The sequence below is a fragment of the Danio aesculapii genome, chromosome 22 (assembly GCF_903798145.1).
Source record: "Danio aesculapii chromosome 22, fDanAes4.1, whole genome shotgun sequence".
Lineage (NCBI taxonomy): Eukaryota > Metazoa > Chordata > Actinopteri > Cypriniformes > Danionidae > Danio > Danio aesculapii.
In genome coordinates, this window is record NC_079456.1 from 11,492,830 (window position 1) to 11,515,653 (window position 22,824).

The 22,824-nt window shown below is 34.6% G+C and overlaps 2 protein-coding genes across 4 annotated transcripts; one reads left to right on the top strand and one right to left on the bottom strand.

Annotated features, from left to right (window-relative positions):
* Positions 1 to 2,421: 2,421 nt before the first annotated feature.
* LOC130216033 (transmembrane reductase CYB561D2) lies at positions 2,422 to 4,986 on the bottom strand. The gene is made up of 3 exons (XM_056447928.1): positions 4,740 to 4,986; positions 3,705 to 3,742; positions 2,422 to 3,600 (listed from the first exon to the last, which is right to left on the bottom strand). The coding sequence occupies exons 1-3, from the start codon at positions 4,906 to 4,908 to the stop codon at positions 3,097 to 3,099; spliced, it is 711 nt and encodes a 236-aa protein (XP_056303903.1). The 5' UTR covers positions 4,909 to 4,986; the 3' UTR covers positions 2,422 to 3,096.
* Positions 4,987 to 7,956: 2,970 nt separating this feature from the next.
* Positions 7,957 to 22,679, top strand: rassf1 (Ras association domain family member 1). 3 transcript variants are annotated; one of them, XM_056448234.1, is made up of 8 exons: positions 7,957 to 8,380; positions 9,158 to 9,422; positions 9,620 to 10,164; positions 13,567 to 13,691; positions 17,532 to 17,642; positions 19,133 to 19,430; positions 20,435 to 20,550; positions 22,055 to 22,679. In XM_056448234.1, the coding sequence occupies exons 3-8, from the start codon at positions 9,873 to 9,875 to the stop codon at positions 22,202 to 22,204; spliced, it is 1,092 nt and encodes a 363-aa protein (XP_056304209.1). In that variant the 5' UTR covers positions 7,957 to 8,380; positions 9,158 to 9,422; positions 9,620 to 9,872; the 3' UTR covers positions 22,205 to 22,679. The 3 variants fall into 3 exon arrangements, with proteins under 3 accessions (XP_056304209.1, XP_056304208.1, XP_056304210.1); XM_056448233.1 differs by lacking the exon at positions 9,158 to 9,422; XM_056448235.1 differs by lacking the exons at positions 7,957 to 8,380; positions 9,158 to 9,422; positions 9,620 to 10,164; positions 13,567 to 13,691 and adding an exon at positions 15,243 to 15,514 and having other exon boundaries at positions 22,055 to 22,677.
* Positions 22,680 to 22,824: the final 145 nt, after the last annotated feature.

Here is a 22,824-nt window from a genome sequence, read left to right on the forward strand (position 1 = left end):
TTTGTGTGTGTGCATATATATATATATATATATATATATATATATATATATATATATATATATATATATATATATATATATATATATATATATATATATATATATATATAATATGAGAGAGAGTGTTAATAGACCATATTTCTAAATTTATTATGGATAATGGTTGCCATTTAATATAAATTATCCAAGAATCAATAATATATTATTTATGCACATTAAATGTTTTCTTTTTAAAGACAAATAGCAGTATGCATATCTTAAATGTAAAATGTTTAATTGAACTAAACAGAAAAATTGTGGGAAGTTAAATAAGGGATCTTCAGTGCACTCCATGTCCACGGAAAACTTAGAAAACTCACAAAAAAAAAAAAACGGGAAAAACTAGATTTGGCTTGATTTTCGTTTTTTGGTTTAGGGTAGAAAAATGGTTTTAAAATGATTCATTATACACATGTAGGCAGTGCTGAAATGCCCCTTTTTCTCTGATTGGTCAACCAAATCTGAGCTCATGATGTCACCCTCAAAATACATTATTATCATTTACAGTGAGCGAATGACTTCCGATGCGGTACAGAGTTCGTTGTTGTATTAGAGATAAGATATATTGATTACACATTATATATATATATACATTATATATATATTATTTACATCATGCTTTCAGCGTATTAAAACAGCTGGTCACCCAGTGATAAGCACAGTTATTCACCAAATTAACGTTAAAGTGAGCGGCGTTCAACAGGTCCATTTTCGATAGCTCATTGATAACATTGAATAAGACGAAAGGGCCAAGCATCCAGCCCGAAATATACAACTATCTCATTGAAACTCCAAGTGATTTTTTTACAGGAGAGAAGTCTTACAAGTCCTACAAGTCTTTGGATGCCTACAATTTTGTTCTGTGTGGTCATGTGCAGGATATAATTTAGCATGATTACCAGATTCAAAACTATGTAGTGCTAAAACCGAGGTTCAGGTGTCCGCAGTTTAATTAACCATATTTACCTGTTTTCGCTGAAATCATTGCTGCGATCAAAAATGAGTAATGTGTATGATTCAGCATAGAGTGAACTTACCTGATTTAAACTGAGAACTGCAGAGTCGAGTATTTTTAATTAGGTCCTTCTCCATTCAGCTCTTCTGATGGCTGTTAGCCAAAGACGTCTGTGGTTGGCATTAAAAGCAGTGAGATGTACAATAAAATTTTGGCATCCTACCGCACAACACGACATGTTTGCTGTTGCAACCGGTCTTTTTTTGCAACCGTTATGCGCGGTTGAACCCGTGTGACGTCATGTGTGATGTCGGTTGGTAATTCACCTATATATGTATATATATATATATATATATATATATATATATATATATATATATATATATATATATATATATATATATAATTAAATAAATGGTACACTTTGTTATAGCCCCAGGGCCCAATGTGTTCTTATTCTGGTCCAGCTAACAACTATTAAATAAAAAAACACTAAATAAACAATATTAATTATAATTATTATTAATAAGGGCTACAATAGCTCTGAAACAATCATGCAAACCAGGTGCTGCTCGGAAATGGCTATCTTTGCTCAGCATCAGGTGCGCAGCTGCAAGAAGTTTGGCCGTGAACTATAGGCATATTATTATTATTATTATTCATTCATTTTATTATCGACTTAGTGCCTTTATATTATTATTATTATAAAGGCCTTGATCGGAAACAATCATGCAAACCAGGTTCTGGTTGGAAATGGCTATCTTTGCTTAGCATCAGGTGCACAGCAGGGAAGACGTTTGGCAGCAAACTGTGACTTTATTTTAATGACAAATGTGTAATAATACTGCTCATTTACGTTTTTATTTAATTTAGGCATATGCAATTAATGCAAGCCTGCTAACTGATCAAATGATAGAATATGTAAACTTAGTTTATATATAATTAAATAATAATAATTAAAAGCCTGGGTGCTGATCTAGAGGGTTACTATTTTGAGGGCAACGTCACGAGCTCAGATTTAGTTGACCAGAGGAATAAAGGGCGTTTCAGGACTGCCTACATGTGTATAATGAATTTTAAAGTCCATTTTAAAATCCATTTTACTACCCTAAACCAAAAAACGAAAAACCGAGCCAAAATCTAGGGTTTTTTTTGTTTGTTTTTGTACAAAAAAAAAGCCTTTTTTTTTTTGTTTGAAAACAGATATGGAATGGACGGAAGATAGCCTGATTATTTGCATACAACTTATAAACATAATATATTTTTATTATATTTAAGTTTTCTTGTAACATTATCATATAATGTGCTGTATTTAAAAAAATACATTTCTATTAAAACAAATTGTTATTGAGAAAAAAAATACTTCAAATACATGTATATTTTTTGTAAAAAAAAAAAAAAACGAACTGTTTTATTATAAACTGCATTTATTATTTAAAATAGGCAGCGTGGCAATTGCATAAAGTAATGTTTTGTGCACAATCATCAACAAATAACTTAACTGATCATTGTAATAGAAATATTGTTCCATTCAGTCATCACTAAAGACATTTGGACAGAATATACCTTCAATGCTGCTAAAATGCACTTTATATAAAACTTGTAAAAATACACAATTTAGTTTTTAGGTAAAGTATTTGCAAAGACTTTAACACTATTTGCAAAGCATATCTTCATCATTAAACTGACAAAGTCCAATTATTTTGTAAAAAACTTTAACTTGCAAATCTGACACGGCTATTAAAGTTGACAATCTCTGTCATTACCAAATGAATCTGGCCAAATGAACTGCATTCGTTGAATTTTGTTAAAATGTATATTGTAAAGTTCGAATAATGTTTCTTCAAAATAACAAAAGAAATGTTCTCATTTAGAGCTTTTATCCCCATAAAAGCTTTGGTCAGAATCTGTAACTGCTGTGATTGGCGAGACAAGATTATACCACCAAATACTGTATTCTTAAATTTTAGTTAAATGAACCTGACGGGCTGGAGTTGACAAAATAAAAATTTTAATTAATGCCAACAATTTTACAAAATATAACAACATATATAAGTAATAAAAGCTCTAAATGAGTTTCTTTGTCGTTTTAACCGTCTCTTTTAATACTTCATCCGTTTTCGCGCCATATAAGCGTTCGTTACTTGACTCATAACGACCAGCGCGCAAACAACCGGACAGAGAACAGCCAGATACCACACATACCCGCTCACAACACTGCTAAACCACGACGAACACAGCCCAAGAAACAGGCTGAAACTGCCCAGCAGGTAGGTGAGTAAACCTGAGGTGGCGTGATATCGCTTCAGTTTAGCCAGAGTCCAGTTTTTGGCTAGTTTGGGATACAGAAGCGGAAGTCCAGCGACCGCCTGAAACACGACGACCGCGACCGTTACTACACCGATTAAACCGTGCCAGGACGTGAAGTGCGGCTTGTCGTTGAGGCTTTTGTTGTAAAATATGGCGAAAAGGCCCAAAATGGCGCAGAAAACACACAAACATTGTAGAATCCAGTGCAGGCGGCCTTTAGTTTTGTGTTTTAACTTGCTGACGGGAGATGAGTGAGGGTTGAAGAGCAGGATGGCTTCGGTCATCAAGAAGGAGAACTGAAAAGGGTGAGAAAATCACTTGATAAATTATTCAGTTGGGAAGCATATAAGTGTTTAAACTAATTAAAAATAAAGGAGTATATGAAGTTTCCTGTACTCACAGAAAGAGTCATCAAGAATGGATGCCATGAAAAAAGACCTGTGGAAAAACACCATACATTTTTAAATATATATGGGTAAGAACATTACAATAAATTGTAACTATTAAAATAAATATGATGTTGTTTTATATTATTTAAATATATTGCAAAAATTTTAATCATATAAAAATAAATACTTGACCCTGGACCACAAAACCAGTTTGGCAATAGCCAAAAATAGTCAAAATTATCGGAAACCATGTTACTTAGACATTTTGTAAATTTACCTACTGTAAATGTAAAACTCTACTGTGATTAGTCGATCGTGAGCATAGCTAAAAACTTAATTCGGACAACTTTACTCAACATTTTAAACAGTCAAATTTTCAATAGTTGCATCTCTCGACCATTACAAAACATGCATCATTGGAAAGCCATCGATCAGAAGATATTCAGCTGTTTATTTCCAAAAATTGACCCTTTGACTGATTTTATAGGCCAGTCAGTGTCACATTAATTTGTTGTTAATAAGTAAACACTCATATTTTAATATTTAAATTTAACTTTATTAATAATTATTATTTTAGTTTAAAATAATTGTTAATACAATTTTATTGTGTTTTACGTAGGCCAATGTAAAATATATCTGAACGCTTTTTTTAAATAACAATGTTATATGTATATTTTAGATTTTGTTGTTAAGTAAAATGTAATAAAAGTACACTGTTATATTTGTTAATAAATGTATTTGTTAAAATTACCACTTTTGTTAAAAAAATTGTAAAATATAAATATTCTGATCACAAATAAACATCTACAAAATCTTTGTTTAAAAACATTAAAGTTTTACACACAAACACATATATAATTTTTTTCATCATCATATTAACATATTTTTGACATGTCGAAGTTTATTACAAATAATAAAAAACATTTGAGTACAGTACTGGTTAATAGTTTATTCATATAACATCATAAAACATGAACAGGTGCACCACAGTAAACGCAGTGTTGTTTTATAGGATAATATAGTAAACGGTTTTATCGTAAACTCACTGGACGCGGGTCTGGCGAGAGCAGTGATGAAGCCGGTGAACAGCGCGCACAGCACATGCGTGAAGATCCCACACACAGTCCTGCTGTAGCGGTACAGTTTGGGTTCCGAGTCGTGATGGACCGACATATTTCCACTGGCTCTCAATAAATACAGTCTGTTTTTATACATATATATAGTCAGATCAGCAACACTAAACTACGTCGCAGGTCCATTTGCGCAGCTCAGCTAGGGGTGGTTCATTCAAAGTTTCCGGTTACAAATCAGCTTGTCAAGATAAAAGTCTTTTTTTATTTTGGATTTAACAAAACTTTTATGTTGGAAATAAAGTAAACATGACGTGTTTTAATTAGTCAATTATATAACACGATTACTATAAAATAATTTATTTGTTTCGTAAGTTGCAAATTTATAAAAAAATATATATTTTTAGTCATTATAAAATAACATTGGCACGCAATAGCGATTACTTTTATTTTGGCAATAATTGTAATTTCTTACAGATTGCTCTGTTTAAGAAACCACTGTGCTCATGCTGACGTGGGATTTTATGTTTACATTCATGTGATTCCATATTTTGACCTGCAGGGATGACAATACAATTTATTTATTTATTTTTTTCATTCATTCATTGGTTTTATTAGAAACATTTTTTTTCTTTTTATTGTTGGTTTTTGTCTGCTAAAATCCAGATGTCAGTTTTATCTATAAAATGTGTATTTTGTACAGTAGTATTTCCTGTATACATAAAAGTATGTTGTTGTTGTTTTCATGTTATATTTACATTTTTATTACTGATATAAAATTGATATCATAAATATTTATTAATTTTGATTACAGTAGTTTATCCTTATAAAATAGATATAAACCTTAAAATAAGGATTCTGTATAAACCATTACGAGGTATGTAAACAAAAACAATGGTCCCAACGTATTTCCTGTTTTACGATTTTAATTTCTATAGTTTTCGAGAGAAGCACGGTGGCGCAGTGGGTAGCGCAATCGCCTCAGTCGCTGGTTCGAGCCCCAGCTGGGTCAGTTGGCGTTTCTGTGTGTAGTTTGTTGTAAACTAAATTGTTCGTAGTGTATGTGTGTGAATGCATAAAACATATGCTGGATAAATTGGCGGTTCATTTCGCTGTGGCGACCCCGGATTAATAAAGGGACTAAGCCAAAAAGAAAATTAATGAATGAATGGTTTTCGAGAATCCAAAAAGAGCTACATATTGATAAATAATGGTATTGTAGCTGTATTAACATTAAGTTATGATTGAATTACCTCTTGTTACTGTTAAATAGTTTGATAACAAGCAGGAAATATTCATGGGCCAATGACAAGACCACATTGAAATGATCTATGGTAAAAGTTAAAGTAAGGTAATTTAGTTGTTACGTGATAATTACACATGATTTTGTGATATTGATAAAAAATTCTGCGACCCAATATATTTTAATGAAATAATTATATCTCCTCTAACTTATCTTGTCATTGACCCAAGCATAAGCTGCTCAGACAGTTTATATTCTTGAATAAAGTCAACAAACATTGTCCACAATCAAAGTTGTGGCTCTAGATTTGCCCCTAATATAGTGACAGTCATATATCAGGGAGAACAGCAGGGTTTGTTGAGGGAAATGTCATGAAATGACTCAGTTAATTGGGGAATCCAATGACCGTAACAAAACCAGACATTCACAACCAATTACTGCTCTCTGTCTCTGTCCTGTGACCCGCTGGCACTCGTCCAGCGCGAACAGAGGACACAAACCATCTTATCTCCTTCTGTGGGGCTCCCAGACCTCCCTTCCTGACCATACAAGACATCCGCTATCAGAAAACAGAAATACAGTATAGTGTCAAGCAAGCTCATGGACTTCTGCCAACTCTTAAGCAAGTAGGTGCACTGGGTTTCTGTGTAGTCATTTGGTAAATGGTAACTGATCTACCATGTTGTGATTTTTTTTAAACAAATTCCAACACTAATGCATTATTTTTTACAATATTCATAACACTCAATCTTCTTTTCGACATTTTAAATGAACGTAATTTCAACATTTTAAATGATTAGTTTTCTAAAAAATTAATTTACAACAAAAAATTATATATATATATATATATATATATATATATATATATATATATATATATATATATATATATATATATATATATATATATATATATATATACATATTTAATTTTTTAAAATAAATTTGACTGCTCCATGATGGATATTTAATTTTTTAATATTATTATTATTTCATAACATTACTATAATAATGTTATGTTTGATTGTATTCATTCATTCATTCATTTTCTTTTCGGCTTAGTCCCTTTACTAATCCGGGGTCGCCACAGCTGAATGAACCGCCAACTTATCCAGCACGTTTTTACGCAGCGGATGCCCTTCCAGCCACAACCCATCTCTGGGAAACATCCACACACACTCATACACTACGGACAATTCAGCCTACCCAATTCACCTGTACCGCATGTCTTTAGACTGTGGGGGAAACCGGAGCACCCGGAGGAAATCCACGCGAACGCAGGGAGAACATGCAAACTCCACACAGAAACGCCAACTGACCCAGCCGAGGCTCAAACCAGCGAACTTCTTGCTGTGAGGCAACAGCACTACCTACTGCGCCACTGCGTCGCCTATTTGATTGTATGTTAAATATGGTAGAATATTTGATAATGTATTTGATTGTATACAAAATATGGTAGAAAACGATGTTATATATAGTTTATAGGTATAATTTATACTTTTAGATATTAACTGCAGGCTCCCAGATTTCCTGGGGCCCTGAATAGCCACTTACCTCTCTTATTAGTTAAATTCGCCCCTGCACAGAGGTAACGATGCGTATGCGTTCACATTAAAATGATGTTTTACCCAAATATGAAAATGTACTGTTCCTCAAGTGGTCCTGAACCTTTGTAAATTTAATTCTTATGTTGCACACAAAAGATATCTCGACTTGCATATGGAAAAGCGAATACTATGAAAGTCAATGGTTACAGGTTTTCAGCTTTCTTCAACATCTTTTGTCTTCAACGGAGAAAACTCATAAAGGTTTGGAACAAGTAAGTGGTGAGTAAATGATGATTTTCAGTTATGTGTGAACTGCCCCTTTAAGAATGAGTTTGATTTTAAACAGGTCATTGTAAATAGACCCACAGGCGGGGATTGAGAGTATAAAACCCGGGGGTCCACCACATGCTCAGGAAATGAAGTCTGCTCTCCGTTCGCTCCTTAAAGTAGGACAGATCGCGCCGGATTAAGCGTTAATCTGAGTCTTCTGCGCATGCGCATGAACGCGCGCTACTAGCGGACAAGGTGCGCGTTCGGAGAAGAAACGAACCGAGCCGGTTTCGACCAGCGACAACGCGAATGAAGCCCACTGAATACCGAACGCTTGTTGAATTCATCTTTCTGCCAGCGGAGGACTGTTTTCAGTTTAGTTTTGAGTGTAATGGAAAATGTTTGGGCATTTTTTGCGCAATCCCCCATGTTATCGCCTCACAAACACGCGTCGCGCGCGCAGATTACGCTTAATTTGAGCGGATTTGAGGGAACGGACGCGTTTACTGTCAATCGAGGCTCAACTGAAGACTGAAAGTGGCTTGTTTGGGTTTAAGGTAGGTTGGTTTTCCTAATCATCTATACTAAGACATTCCTAAGTAAAACTATGATCTGACTTCATCCGACAAAACTACTTTCTAAAGCTTGTGACGTTTTATATTTCATTTGCTACTGTAGTTATTCAATGTCTATGATCATTCCATTCTCTTATAAATGTTTATTCTTTGTTTTACACAATCAAAACTACATTTTGTACATCAATGTTTTTATTTATGCATTTTTTGTTGTTAAAATATAATTTAATTATTTTATTTTTGTTACATTTATATCATTTTGTGTGTATTATTTTGTTGTTATGATTGTTTATGCAGTGATGTTCCGTGTGCTTTAACATCTAGACCTAATAATATAGGTCTATTGTTAATTATTTAATATAACATTAAATTAAGCACATAATTAATTTATGAATCTATTTATTAGGTATGCATTTACATATTTGAATATGCATATATTTATTGGCAACATATGTTTGTGAATCTATTAATAATTATTTATTATTTAAATTATTTATTTTATTCTGTTCTCTTCTATTGTTATTTTATTCTACTCTATTCCATTCTGTTCTGCATTGACGTTAATTCATTTATCACTTCCAAATGAAGCGTTATGATAAACAATTAATCTTAAAGAGGTAAATTCTGTTCAGTTTCTGGTTTTCACTGTGTTTATCTGTATATTTTATGTATTATGTGTGTGATTTATTTGCTGTGTTTATGTGACCCAGTTTACATCTTTTTTCTATTCTGGCATGTTTGGGCCTTTGGGTTTCTCAGGATTAGGACAGTGGCCAAAAGAGGTGCCCTACAACAGAAACGGCCCACAACACCCTTGAGTGAATTTTGCTTCTCACGCATACTGATCAGCCTCCATATAGATGCTGTTGTGAAGGACAGATCAGTTTGCACAAGCATACTGGAATGTTAAATCTCCATAGATTCTGTAGTCTGTGGACTTTGTTCTGGATGTTTGAAGAAGAGTTTACCTTGTACAGGCTAAATATTTCATCCTGCTCTACAAATTTCAAGGGTCTCTGTTCTGGTAAAATAGAAAAAAATATATATATAATAATAATAATAATAAATATTATATTTATTATAAATATAAAATAATTTTAAAATATAGTAGTAAACTGCATTATTGTAATCTGCTGAAGATCAGAAAGATTATAACTTTACACATTTGTTGTAATCATACAGAACACAGTATAATCTAATGTAATCTCTGATTTTTCTCAGATTGACCCAGATGCTGCTGAAAACTGACTCAAGGAGGAAACTCTTGAAGCAATAAAAAAATCATATGAAGACTGTCAGATCCACACAGTGATCCATGTTTGTGGATATGCAAACACATCAGAACAAGACGCTAAATTTATCAGCCTGCTTTAGAGTAAACAGGGTTGCTTTAAAACACTCCACAGTCATAAATCATCTCCAACCCTAACCATGATTCACTGAGCCATGCAGTTCAGCCTCCCACAGTCCCAAAATGGCAAAATGTGAGCTCATCGAGTTGCAGGACTTGACTCCAAATGACCGTATTGAGCTGGCGCCACCTAGTGTCCCTCCACCTGCCACAGTGCCCACTCTGGACAGGTGGAGCAGAGGGAAGGTGGTGCGCATGGTGGGGGAGCGTGTGCGCCTGGAGGACCCTGACTGGCTGACATGTAAACCGGGACGAGGCCACGACTTCCAGCCCTGCAGCCAGACACAGCTGAGCTGGTGCGACCTGTGTGGAGAGTTCATCTGGGGCCTGTACAGACAGAGCCTCCGCTGCACACGTGAGTCCCCCCATCATTCAGAGTCTTTCTAGATGAGAAGGTTATAAACTGAGATTAGAGTCAGTTCCAAGTGAGCTGTATAAACCACATGGAGTTTTCTATTATTTAATAGTCCAAACTATTGTTTTATAAATGTCTACACCTACCTCAACCCTAAACCCAACCTCACAGTAACCTGTTGTGTTTTATTAATGTCTACTGCACCTACACCATCCCTAAACCCAACCTCACAGTAACCTGTTGTGTTTTATTAATGTCTACTGCACCTACACCATCCCTAAACCCAACCTCACAGTAATCTGTTGTGTTTTATTAATGTCTACTGCACCTACACCATCCCTAAACCCAACCTCACAGTAACCTGTTGTGTTTTATCAATGTCTACTGCACCTACACCATCCCTAAACCCAACCTCACAGTAATCTGTTGTGTTTTATTAATGTCTACTGCACCTACACCATCCCTAAACCCAACCTCACAGTAACCTGTTGTGTTTTATTAATGTTTACTGCACCTACACCATCCCTAAACCCAACCTCACAGTAACCTGTTGTGTTTTATTAATGTTTACTGCACCTACACCATCCCTAAACCCAACCTTACAGTAACCTGTTGTGTTTTATCAATGTCTACTGCACCTACACCATCCCTAAACCCAACCTCACAGTAATCTGTTGTGTTTTATTAACGTCTACTACACCTTCACCAACCCTAAACCCAACCTCACAGTAACCTGTTGTGTTTTATTAACATCTACTACACCTACCCCAACCCTAAACCCAACCTCACAGTAATCTGTTGTGTTTTATTAATGTCTACTGCACCTACACCAACTCGAAACCCAACCTCACAGTAACCTGTTGTGTTTTATTAATGTTTACTGCACCTACACCATCCCTAAACCCAACCTTACAGTAACCTGTTGTGTTTTATTAACATCTACTACACCTACAGCAACCCTAAACCCAACCTCACAGTAACCTGTTGTGTTTTATGAATGTCTACTACACCTACCCCAACCCTAAACCCAACCTCACAGTAACCTGTTATGTTTTATTAACGTCTACTACACCTACACCAATTTGAAACCCAGCCTACTTGTAGTATAAATCCCTCCCACTTAGAGGTCTCCAGGCTGCAGCTATACCTATTTGGGTCTATATGAGTCTGTCAAGACCAGCCGGCCCTCAGAGACCACAAGCAGATCAGAGAGAGGATGTTTACACTGCGCCGTGTGTTGAGGGGAGATTGTGTGGGTGTGTGTTGTAAATACTGGTTGTTTGTAGAGAAATTTGAATCAATCGTTGAACTTTGTGCGCAGTTATTCATAAAAGCATAGCAAATAAATAATAACAAAATATAAATAAATACTATAAATAGGATAGAATGAGAAGAGCAAACAGAAAAAAAAAACTAAACGCACGACCTCATAACTAATTAAATAAATGCTTAGCAGCAACAAGGACACCTTTACAACCATATAGAATAGTTACCACATAGAACCCAGACAGAGTCTGCACCTACAGATCTCTGCAGATTTCTTTAGCCTGTCATTTATCTATTCAGTCTATTTATTTACTTATGTAAATGTGTGTAAATATGTATTCGTTCAGTTTTTATATTAATTTCTGTAACGTTATTAAATAATGCACAGATGTTTAGATGATTTATGTACAATGCAGTTTGTGAAGTAATATTTTCTGTCTTTTAGTAGATATTTTATGAGAGACTTTGTTTACCAAGCAAATGGTTATTATTTTTTATTTCTCTATAGTTTTAGTCACTATACTCTCAAAATCATTCCACCTAAATCCACAACTTTTTTATTCTGTGCAGAAATTGCAAAAACAGTCTGTGAAATCTGTCTGGCCTTCATAATGATCAAGAACACCTTAACAATCATCAAGTACACAACCACAGGACTACCTTTAAACTGCAAGCTTGGCAACTACCAAGAATTCCCTAAAACAGCCTATAAGGCCATATCAACGACCAAGGCTACCTCAACAACTTCATCAAGGCTTGTATTAAATGCACAGTATGACTTTTTTTCATTAAATTATCCAAAAACCACACCTCCCGTTTTAACCGCCTGCTATGCCTTGCTTTTTTGCTGGTGCTATCTGTGCGCCTGCAATTGAAAAAAAGTGAAATCTGAGCAAAAAAATCATGCTACGTCAGTCACGTCTTTTTATATTGTCCAATTGAATGAAAGCAGAGGTGAGGCTTCCATTGAGGTGACATCAGTGTTTGTGTTGTCAAGATCAGTGGTCCTCAACCTTCGGTACCAGTCCGTGGATCAATTGGTACCGGGCCGCACAAGAAATCATTAATTATTTTAGTTTTATTTATTATCTGAGTCTGAATGGTCTTTTATATTGAAAATCTTTTATTTTGAAAACTGACTGTATTCTCTCAGTTACATCTCAGTCACTTAAGTGCCAAAACTTAACCCACAAGCAGCAAAATGAGTAAGAAACAGACGTCTTTGGAAAGTGTCTTTGCTTAGGGGAAAAGGCCCAGTGAAGGACATGTGGGCTGCCAGGGAATAGATCGTCAACCCATTTGTCAACAAATCAGGTGAATCCAGCATGTCTGTGCAAGAAGATCAACTGCTGGAAATCGCAAATAATGGCGGCATTTTTTAATAGAGGTGCGTAGCGTGATGCGCTCGCGCCTTTCAGACGCACCCAGTTGAATGAATGCCGTCAGCGTATCGCGAGTCATGAGACAAGAACTGACCAATCAGCTTCATACTTTGTATGGAATATACACATTTCAGTAGACTAATTATCTCGGACAAACACAGAACACCCAAACACCGCAGCGCTTTGTAATTTTACTTTTGTAATAAAACTTGTATCAGAGTTGCTGCAATATCATCCTCTGAGAAAACGATTGTTGGTCACCTAGCAACCTATGAACCCCCCTATCCCCCGGTAAGAGGTAAAATTGTCAATCGTTGGGGTTGGGGACCACTGGTCAAGATGACTATGGAGATGGTACACCTTTCACTCTCTATCAAGGACAGAACAAGTGCTCTCTGTCTGTTTATTCCTTACTATTTTGCAGATTCTGCTAATAATACAATTATAGCAATATCAACAGCAACGCTCACACACAATATGCAGCTGAAGACCACAACTCCCATGAATCCACACTCTCTAGCGCTGAAAATTACACACTGTGCCTTTAAAATGCTCTAGATTATCAGACCTGAGACAAACAGAACCCATGATTATTCCTTATCACCAGCAGGTGGCGCTGTATATTCATACATTGTGCCCTGGTCTCTGTCATACACTCAATTTGTGACCCAACAACAGACTTTTGATCTCCATCTGTAAAAATAAGGAACTGTCTTGAACAGTGTTCCTGTGCTTTTGCTTTGTGTCTCCTCAGACTGTAACTACACTTGTCACTACCGCTGTCAACCCTTTATTCAGCTGGACTGCAGCTCCAACACTGACACAATCTGCGAACAATCGAACTACAGCGAGGACACCATCGAGACAGACACCAATGTGGTGAGAAAACAAGTACTAGAAAGGACAGATACCCATAATGTTAATCAGAGAGGAGGTTGTAAGTGTGCACATGCATTCAGTTCAGCAGCCATATGCCACCAACACTGATTTTATTACCGTTCACAATTTACGACAGCGCCACGGAGGAGAGGTTGCCTGGCAACCACACAATAAAACAGCTGCTCACTTTTTAATTTAAGCCTAAAAATGTTAAAATAAACATTAAAATAAAATCACACTTTGAAATAATTCATATATTGGGAGTTGCATGGATTGTTTATTATAGTGTATAAACAGCAGTTATCCAAGCGTATAATGAAAGAGGATCTGCCATTGATTTCCCTGTAAGTGAGCTAGTGAGGGTTTGATCAAGTGAAAGTGATCTGGGGGAGGTGGACAGGCTGACAGATGGCTAAATGAACTAATCACAAGTCAATGGCCCTTCATAATGGAGCTTTTACTTAATTACAAATGTGCAAATCATCTTAAACTCTCAATCTGGTAATTTCACATGTACGCGTGGGCCTTTCTGATACGTCTAATCCTTTTAAATACACACATGATGTTGCCTAGCGCAGCCCATATGAAACCTTTATATATGTATATAATCTCCTGAGACGCTAAAGTCCTTTGTGCACTGCAGGGAACCGCTTTTGTATTGTAACGTATTTGTATTTTAATTCATATATAATTTGTTTTTGTTTGGCAATTTTGTAATAATGACAAATTTATGCCTAATATAACTTAGACATACAGTTAATATTTTGCAATGTGACTACAATATAATGACAAGTGTAATAACACAGTGATTACACTTTATGTACAAATAATGTTTTTTAAAACTGTATAATTCATATAATACAAACATAATTACATAACATTTTTAAAGCTATTAACAAAAAATAATCATTCCTATTTTATTAATGTATGCTTTATATTCGTAATCGCATATTTTTTATGACATGAATACTGATATTTTAAAATAGACTTTATATTACTATGTAAAATTATCTTATATAAATGTATATTTTAATAACGTTTTTGTAATGTTTTATTTTATCATATTGAATGTAAATAATATTATGAATGAATTTAACGTGGATATTCTTATTTGCTATTATGTACAATAGATTTTACCTTTTTAAAACCAAATAAATATTATGTAGGCTACATTACTTGTAATTTTATCTTTATTAATAATTTGTTAATAATAATAATTTTATATATATATATATATATATTTATTTATTTATTTATTTACAATATATATTTATAAAGTAATATATAAATGTAAATAATAATACATCTAAAATAATTTTATAATTATTATACTATTATGCATATATGTAATTAAATTTGTAATTTTTACAACAACAAAAAAATGAAAGCGACATTAAATATGCATGTATTGTGTTTCAGAAATTAGTATGAATGGCATGTATTGTTCTGCTGGGCTCGGGGGAGGGGTCAGGACTGAATGGAGGGCGGAGCCTGCGCACTAAATTCGACCAGAGGAGGCGAGGTTTAAGCGGAAGGGTGGGGTTTGAAATCACGCCCAATAACGGTTTCTTCCCGGTTGCACGAGGTCCGTCAGAGAGCCACATCATCCCGGTCAGACACCGCGGAACAGAGAAAAGTCCAGTACGGTTTCGGTTTCGCTTGGTTTCAGTGTGAAAATGACGGACTGCGAGTGGTTTGACATGACGTGGGGCAGCAGCGCGAGCAGCGGTTACTGCAGCCAGAGCGACTCTGACGAGCACGAGCTTGAGCTCTTCTACACCGCGCGCACTTCTCTCAGGAAGAGCAGAAAGTGCAGAGATAAAGTAAGACAGCGCTTAACCGTCAGTCAACATATTATGTTAACTATTTATGTATGCTATTTTGACGTTTTAGAGGTAGTTTTGCGATTTTAGAGTGCAGTTTGTTAAACATGAGAGAGAAACCGCTGTAACGGAAATCCTCGGTTCGGCGTGGCAACAATGCTTGTGCGCTTGCGTGTTTATTTTTAAATGATGCTTACATGTACTTTCAGTAAAACAAATCTTATTACAACAATGATAACAAAATATTTTTCTTTTAAAACTATTCATATATTTTATTTATTTTACACTTTTCATATTTATTGTAATTGGTAATGTAATGTTTTAGAGAGAGAAAACGTGTGTGTGTGTGCGTGTGTGCGCGTGTGCGCGTGTGCGTGTGTGCGTGTGTGTGTGTGTGTGTGTGTGTGTGTGTGTGCGTGTGTGTGTGTGTGTGTAAAGGGGGGTTTCCTCTTCAGATGATGTCATACCGAGTAGTCCAAGCATTTGCGCAGTCTCATATTCAGTTTACAGACGTGGATGTTAACTAGAACGTAATTACTATTCATGAATTTTATTCAAATATAAGAATGCACCAGCTTTACTTTTTATTTGTACGAATATTCTTCAATGAAGTATTCATTTATAAGCTGTGTTGTTTTAGCATAACAGATGGTTTTTATTATCTTTTTAATTTTTTATTTTTGTGTTTGTGTGTATGGAGAGAGAATTCAAAATCATATTAAGTCATGTTTTATTTCAGTTACGATTTCTGGTTATAGTTAAGCTCTAAATAACTACAATTACCCTGGCTAATAGTTTTATAAAGCACAACAGGAATATACCAACATTTTTATTAGTGAACAGCATCTTGTGTATTTATTATGCATGAGTACAGTAAATTATTTATTTAAATATTCATTAATATTTAGTTAAAGAGTCATTTTAAGGATTTATTATTCATGTATTATGTTTAATATTTAATAACTACTTAAAGTAACCAGTACTTCTGCAATCATTTTTGATAACAATTTACAATATTATTACCATTATTAGTAAGTCAACATTTACACACACACACACACACATATATATATATATATATATATATATATATATATATATATATATATATATATATATATATATATATATATATATATATATATATATGAAGTAATACCTTTAATTAATGTTAGTTAATGTTAATTTTAACATAAAATTCATTTAAAAATGGGTTTATAAATATATTTAATAAGCCTGAACTAACAGTATTTAGCAAAGATTAACAATTAACAAACATTGTTTAATGAATATCTTGCTCATTGTTGTGGCGAGTATTAACCAAGTTGCTAACTAATGCACCCTGTTGTGAAATATAAAAAAAATCAAACCAAGCCGTATGGTGTTTTTCATGTTGCATTTTTTTCCGAAGCTTGTACAAAGTGATACAAACCTTGAGAGTTTATAGACCTTGAATGTAAAAGCCACTTTTTCTGTAAATGTAATATTTTTGACTAAGATTCATACTTCAGTTTTCGAGTTAATGAGGTGCAATGGAAATCTGTTGCATGTGTGTGTGTGTGTGTGTGTGTATGTGTTTCCACTTCCTGTGGTCTATTTCTGGATGAGGGAGGGTTGTTTTTCCATGAATTGTGGGTAAAGACATCCAGCTGGATCTCATAGACTATGTGAAGCCCACTTTATGCCTCACATCATGATTGTTCTTAAATACAAACTACAAACACAATTAGCTTTAGCTGCTAAATGTAAATAGTCAGTCATATAAAGTGTTATTATCAAACAGAGCGCTTCTAAACCTTACATGTAATATTATTTCTGTGTATAAATAACTAAAACCTGTAAATATCAGTGTTTACGTTAAGTCTTCAGGTTTTTCAGCAACGTGTTGAGTTGTGTGTGTGTGTAATGTGTATCTTTAGTTACCTCAGACAATCAGAGTTTAGTTTTCTTCTTTGCTTTCTTTGCTGCCCTCTTGTGGTGACGTAAAGTATGACACACTTCCTTTTTTGTCTCTCAGGATGAGCAGGATGAAGTGGACTGGAGGAAACAGGATCTGTCTGTCACTGAAATACAGCAGAAAGTGAAGGAATACAACGCTCAGGTCAACAGTGACCTCTTCATGGTTTTGGTGAGAAAAACTCTCGGTCTCAAATTGGAAAATCATCTGTCACATGACATTTATTTGAATGTATATTTTAAAAAAAATTCAAATATGATATTAATTATACTTAAGTATATATTTATCAACTGTTTCTTTTGATTATTTTAAATATTATTTATATAGTGTAATTTATAGTTAAACCAAGTGTTGTAACGTCCCGACAAGTCTAGAGTTGGTGAGAGCAATAACAAGGTATAAACTAAATGTAGAAATGATCAATTTAGGTTTCTCCCCTTCTCCTGTCCCAGCTTACAATAACCACAACACGTGTATATAGCAAGGAATAACAATGTTTATTTTCAAACTACAGTTCTCGGAGGAATCTCTTTGAAAGGAAATCCAGGGCTAAATAATAAACAAAAAGACAACTAACTTGCGGGGAAATAACATCTAACTTACCTGCTAAAATAAATAACCCCAAATAAAATGACAACAAACTTCCCTTTCTCCCTCACTCCCACAATCCAGGAAAAATGGGATTTTAAAGTAAATGGCGATTCCCAACCTACTGCTCCAACCTATTCTCCAACAAAAAATAATAAATATTTTTAATATAAGTAAAAAAACACAGGCTCAAATGAAATTTGGCAAATATCAATATTTAAAAAAATAATTTATGCCAATATCCTAGTGGTTAGTGCGTCGACATATAGCACCCAGGTGCTCGCGGTGACCCGAGTTCGATTCCCGGCTCAAGGTCCTTTGCCAATCCTTCCCCTCTCTCTGCTCCTCATACTTACCTGTCTGTTAATCTCCACTGTCCTGTCAATAAAGGTGAAAACCCCTAAAAAATATATTTAAAAAAATTAATAAATAAATAAAATAAAATGTAATACATTTATTTCATAGCACATGCTATGAAATAGCACCTATATCTATATGGGTGGGCAGCATGGTGGCGCAGTGGGTAGCACTCTTGCCTCACAGCAAGAAGGTCGCTGGTTTGAGCCCGGGCTGGATCAGTTGGCATTTCTGTGTGGAGTTTGCATGTTATCCCCGTTTTTGCGTGAATTTCCTCAGGGTGCTCTGGTTTCTCCCACAGTAAAAGACATGTTATGTAGGTGCATTGGAGAAACTAAATTGGCCATAGTGTGTGTGTGTGTGTGAGAGTGAGTGAATAAGTGTGTATGGATGTTTCCCAATGATGGGTTGCAGCTGGAAAGGCATCCGCTGCGTAAAACATGTGCTGGATAAGTTGGTTGTTCATTCCGCTGTGGCGACCCCAGATTAATAAAAGGACAAAGCCAAAAAGAAAATGAATGAATGAATGAATGTATTAGTAATTGTAGGCATTATAATTAAATAAAGAATAATAAAATAACATTTGTATACTTGTAAATGTTTGTCAGTGGTGCCTTTTGTAAAACCACACTCTCATTCAATAAAATTATATTTATTTATATTAATTCATATTAAGATTTCTTTTCATCTTTTCAACTGTATTTGTGTGTCTGCAGAATCGTGATGGCTCATACACTGGCTTCATTAAAGTGCAGTTTAAGCTGGCACGGCCCGTGTCTCTTCCCCCTCCCCGCAGCGTCTCCTCCTCCTCCATCTCCTCCTCTTGTTCAGGATGGGACGGCGGCTGTCAGGAGCGAACCTCCTTTTACCTGCCCAGAGACACGGTCAAGCACCTGCACATCAGCTCCAGCACCCGTGCCAGAGAGGTCATCCAGGCCCTGCTCAACAAGTTCACCGTGGTGGACAATCCGGCCAAATACTCCCTGTATGAGCGCAGCCAGCGGGACAATCAAGGTGAGGAGAGCTACTCAAACCTCTTATATTGACTACTTCCTGCATCTGTAACATAAACACTGTATATTTATGGAGAATGATTATTTTATTTTATTGTGATGTAGAAAGAAATATTTGACATATTCTCTGCATTTAAAACAGGACTTTACATGTAGTATAAAATAAATCATTTAATTATAAAAGTAAGTATGCATTCTGGAATAAAAATATAAAATATTTAACAGTTATTTCTAAAATTAATAATTAATATCAAGTTAGAAAATATATACATATTTTTTAAATACTGTGTTTTATTTTCTCTTTATACATCAATGTCCTGACAGGATTATTCAAGTTTTTGGTACTATAGTATTACAAATTTTGTTAGACTTAATATAATATATAGACTTAATCTAATTACATGTAATATATTAAAATAGTTAAATTCAGTAATCAAAATAAATAAATAATAATAATGAAAAAACAACATGTAATGATTAAAATGAAAACAAAGATATTTTAAAACCAATTTGTTGTCAATGTTATTATCTAAAGCTGCAATAGTTGCTTATTGATACCATAGAGGGTGTTATGAATTAGGGCTCGATAAATAATTATTTTCAGTATTGAACAATAACGATATATATATTTCGAAATGAGTTGTTAATGCTTCCAGATTTAGAGGAGTATCTTAACAATGACTGAAGCCACAAATATTAGAGGGTCCATTAAACGGCATAACATTTTCAGCCGATACATTTTTGGTAGCTGAAAATTTGGTGCATCTTTAATATTAGCCCACTTTTAGATTTTGACTGTTGCACATTTTTGCTGTGTGATTGGCTCTTAGATCAATATAGAGTAAAAAAAAAGTCCAGAACTTATAGTTATTGACATCAATTTTATCGCGATTCGATATAATCGCGTTTATCGGCCCAGCCCTATTATGAATAGTAATCAATTATATATAAATATATTATGTATATATCGTAAGTAATGCAATTCATGTTGTCTTTCTGTTTCAGTGTACTTAAGGAAGTTAGCGGATGATGAATGTCCACTTTTCCTGCGTCTGTGTGCTGGACCCAACGAGAAAGTCCTCAGTTTAGTGCTTAAAGAGAATGAAACCGGGGAAGTGAATGTGAGTGAACCCATTTCTGACAGGAGCTCAGTGTCTTTGTGTTGTCACATGGAAATAATTATTTTCAAAACAAACCAATGCAGATTAATAGGGTAAAATTAACTCATATTTATGAAGTTATACCTATACTTCCCCAGTTGATTGATCACAATAATGCTAACAAAAATAATACATGTTTTCTATTTCTGTTATATTTAAATATGCAAATGAGACATTGTTTTATTAATTATGTCCTACTTTGCATATAGTTCTGGCACAAAAATATATGAAGTCAGGATCAGAATTCTTGTTTGAATTTTTATTTTTTTTGGATAATAAAGATTTTTACCACTCCATAATTCAGAAAATACTGTGAAAATACAGCCTGAAAATAAATACATTTATATATATTTAATATTTTGTACATAATCAAGTATATTATATAATATAAAGTGCTGCTGAAGTGGATATTTAAGGCTCAGGAGAAAAAACAGGCTAGAGACTTGAAAACAACTTTATAATAATTGAAATATAAAGTCCTGTATAAAACATATGCTGGATAAGTTGGCGGTTCATTCCGCTGTGGCCACCCCTGATGAATAAGGGACTAAGCCAAAGAAAAATGAATAAATAAATTCAATCTAAAGACACAATTTGAATAAATTCAGCAATAGAAACGCTTAAAGGTGCATTATGTAGGATTGGCCTAGTGGTATTGGAGTCCAAATTCAAATGATTGGATATCCAACAATGACCTAACGCAGGTTTCCAGATCGATGACAAAAACAGGAGCAAGTATTTGCATGACTAAACATACAGAGTCAAATGTGTGAATAAAGGTAAATTGTCCTAGCGCACAAGTTTAAGTCAAAAAATTGTCTTGAAGGAGAAAACATCCCTCGTGTAAACTAGAGCAAGTGTTGTGGTGCTATTTGATGTAAACACAGCATTACACTATAAACTCCTCCGCTAATGTTTATGTTTGTAATATTTATTTAATTTGCAAAATAAAAACCACCTGATGCGGATTTTTATCATTTTGAATCCGCTTCTCATTTCGGAGACTGCTACTGTCCTCCAAAGGTTGTCATATTGAGGCAGCCTTCATGACTGAACATCCGCTGTGTTTTCCACCAAGGGAACTTGGGGTGCTGAAATATAACATGGTAATCTGGCAGTGGGCAGGTTATAGAGACCAAAACAAAGACAGATATTCCCACACAGAACGCACATTTACAAAGGAGAATTATTGATTTTACTTTTGTTTTTCAGTAAGTTTATACAAGCATGTTTACTGTTTTTTATATATATATTTACAAACATATTAAGGTAATTTATGCTTTAAAAGAGTCAAAAACTCCCATACAGCACTGTATTTTGGATTATAACAGACTGTAAAAATCTATAAAGGGCCAAAATCTCAAAACAAATACATGCATGAAAAACTGTTTTGCCTGTAATGTCTTGTCTTAAAGGTAAACACACACACAGATTTAGTGTATTTATGATATTATTCCTCTTGCAGTGGGATGCGTTCAGTTTTCCTGAACTCCAGAACTTCCTGCGGATCCTCCAACGGGAGGAAGAAGATCACGTCCGGCAGATCATACGCCGATACACTCTGGCTCGGGATAAGATGAAAGAGGCTTTGAAGAACCTCAGCACGCCTGGCTGAATTAATCTGTTTACACCTCACAAACAAAAGAGATTGAGGAGGAAATGCGGCTTATTACTGTCTGAGTCCAAAGAGTGTGTGAAAGAGCCCTTCGTCCTACTGTGGACACAATGAGGGGTGAAAGTGAAAGTGAAATGCAGTGCGCGAGAGCGAGAAAGTGTGTTTGAAGCATGACTGTTGAGTGTGACGTCAGACTGGAGGAAATGCTGCGCTCGTAGCCGTAGATCCAGTGGAGAGACGTCTTTTTGTGGAGAATCTATATATCAGTGCAGATTAAAGAGTATTTTCATCACCATTTAAACTTGTCATAGGAAATTAAACAAGGATTATTTTAATATCTGTATAAAAATGCCACCTGTTAGTGACACAATAACTTGTCATATTTTGAAGCTCCCATGTATATATTTGGTTGTTTGTTGTCAATTCTTCTGAAATTAGATAAAAATAAACTATTTTCCCCTTTAAAATGGCTTGTTTTGTTAGGTGCAATTATTAAATAATAAAAATATGTATTTAGTTTAACATGTGCATCATTTTCACATGAACGGGAACTCATTTATAGTTTGTCATCTGAAAAAACCTGTGTGTAAATATCTATTTATTTATATTTATACACACAC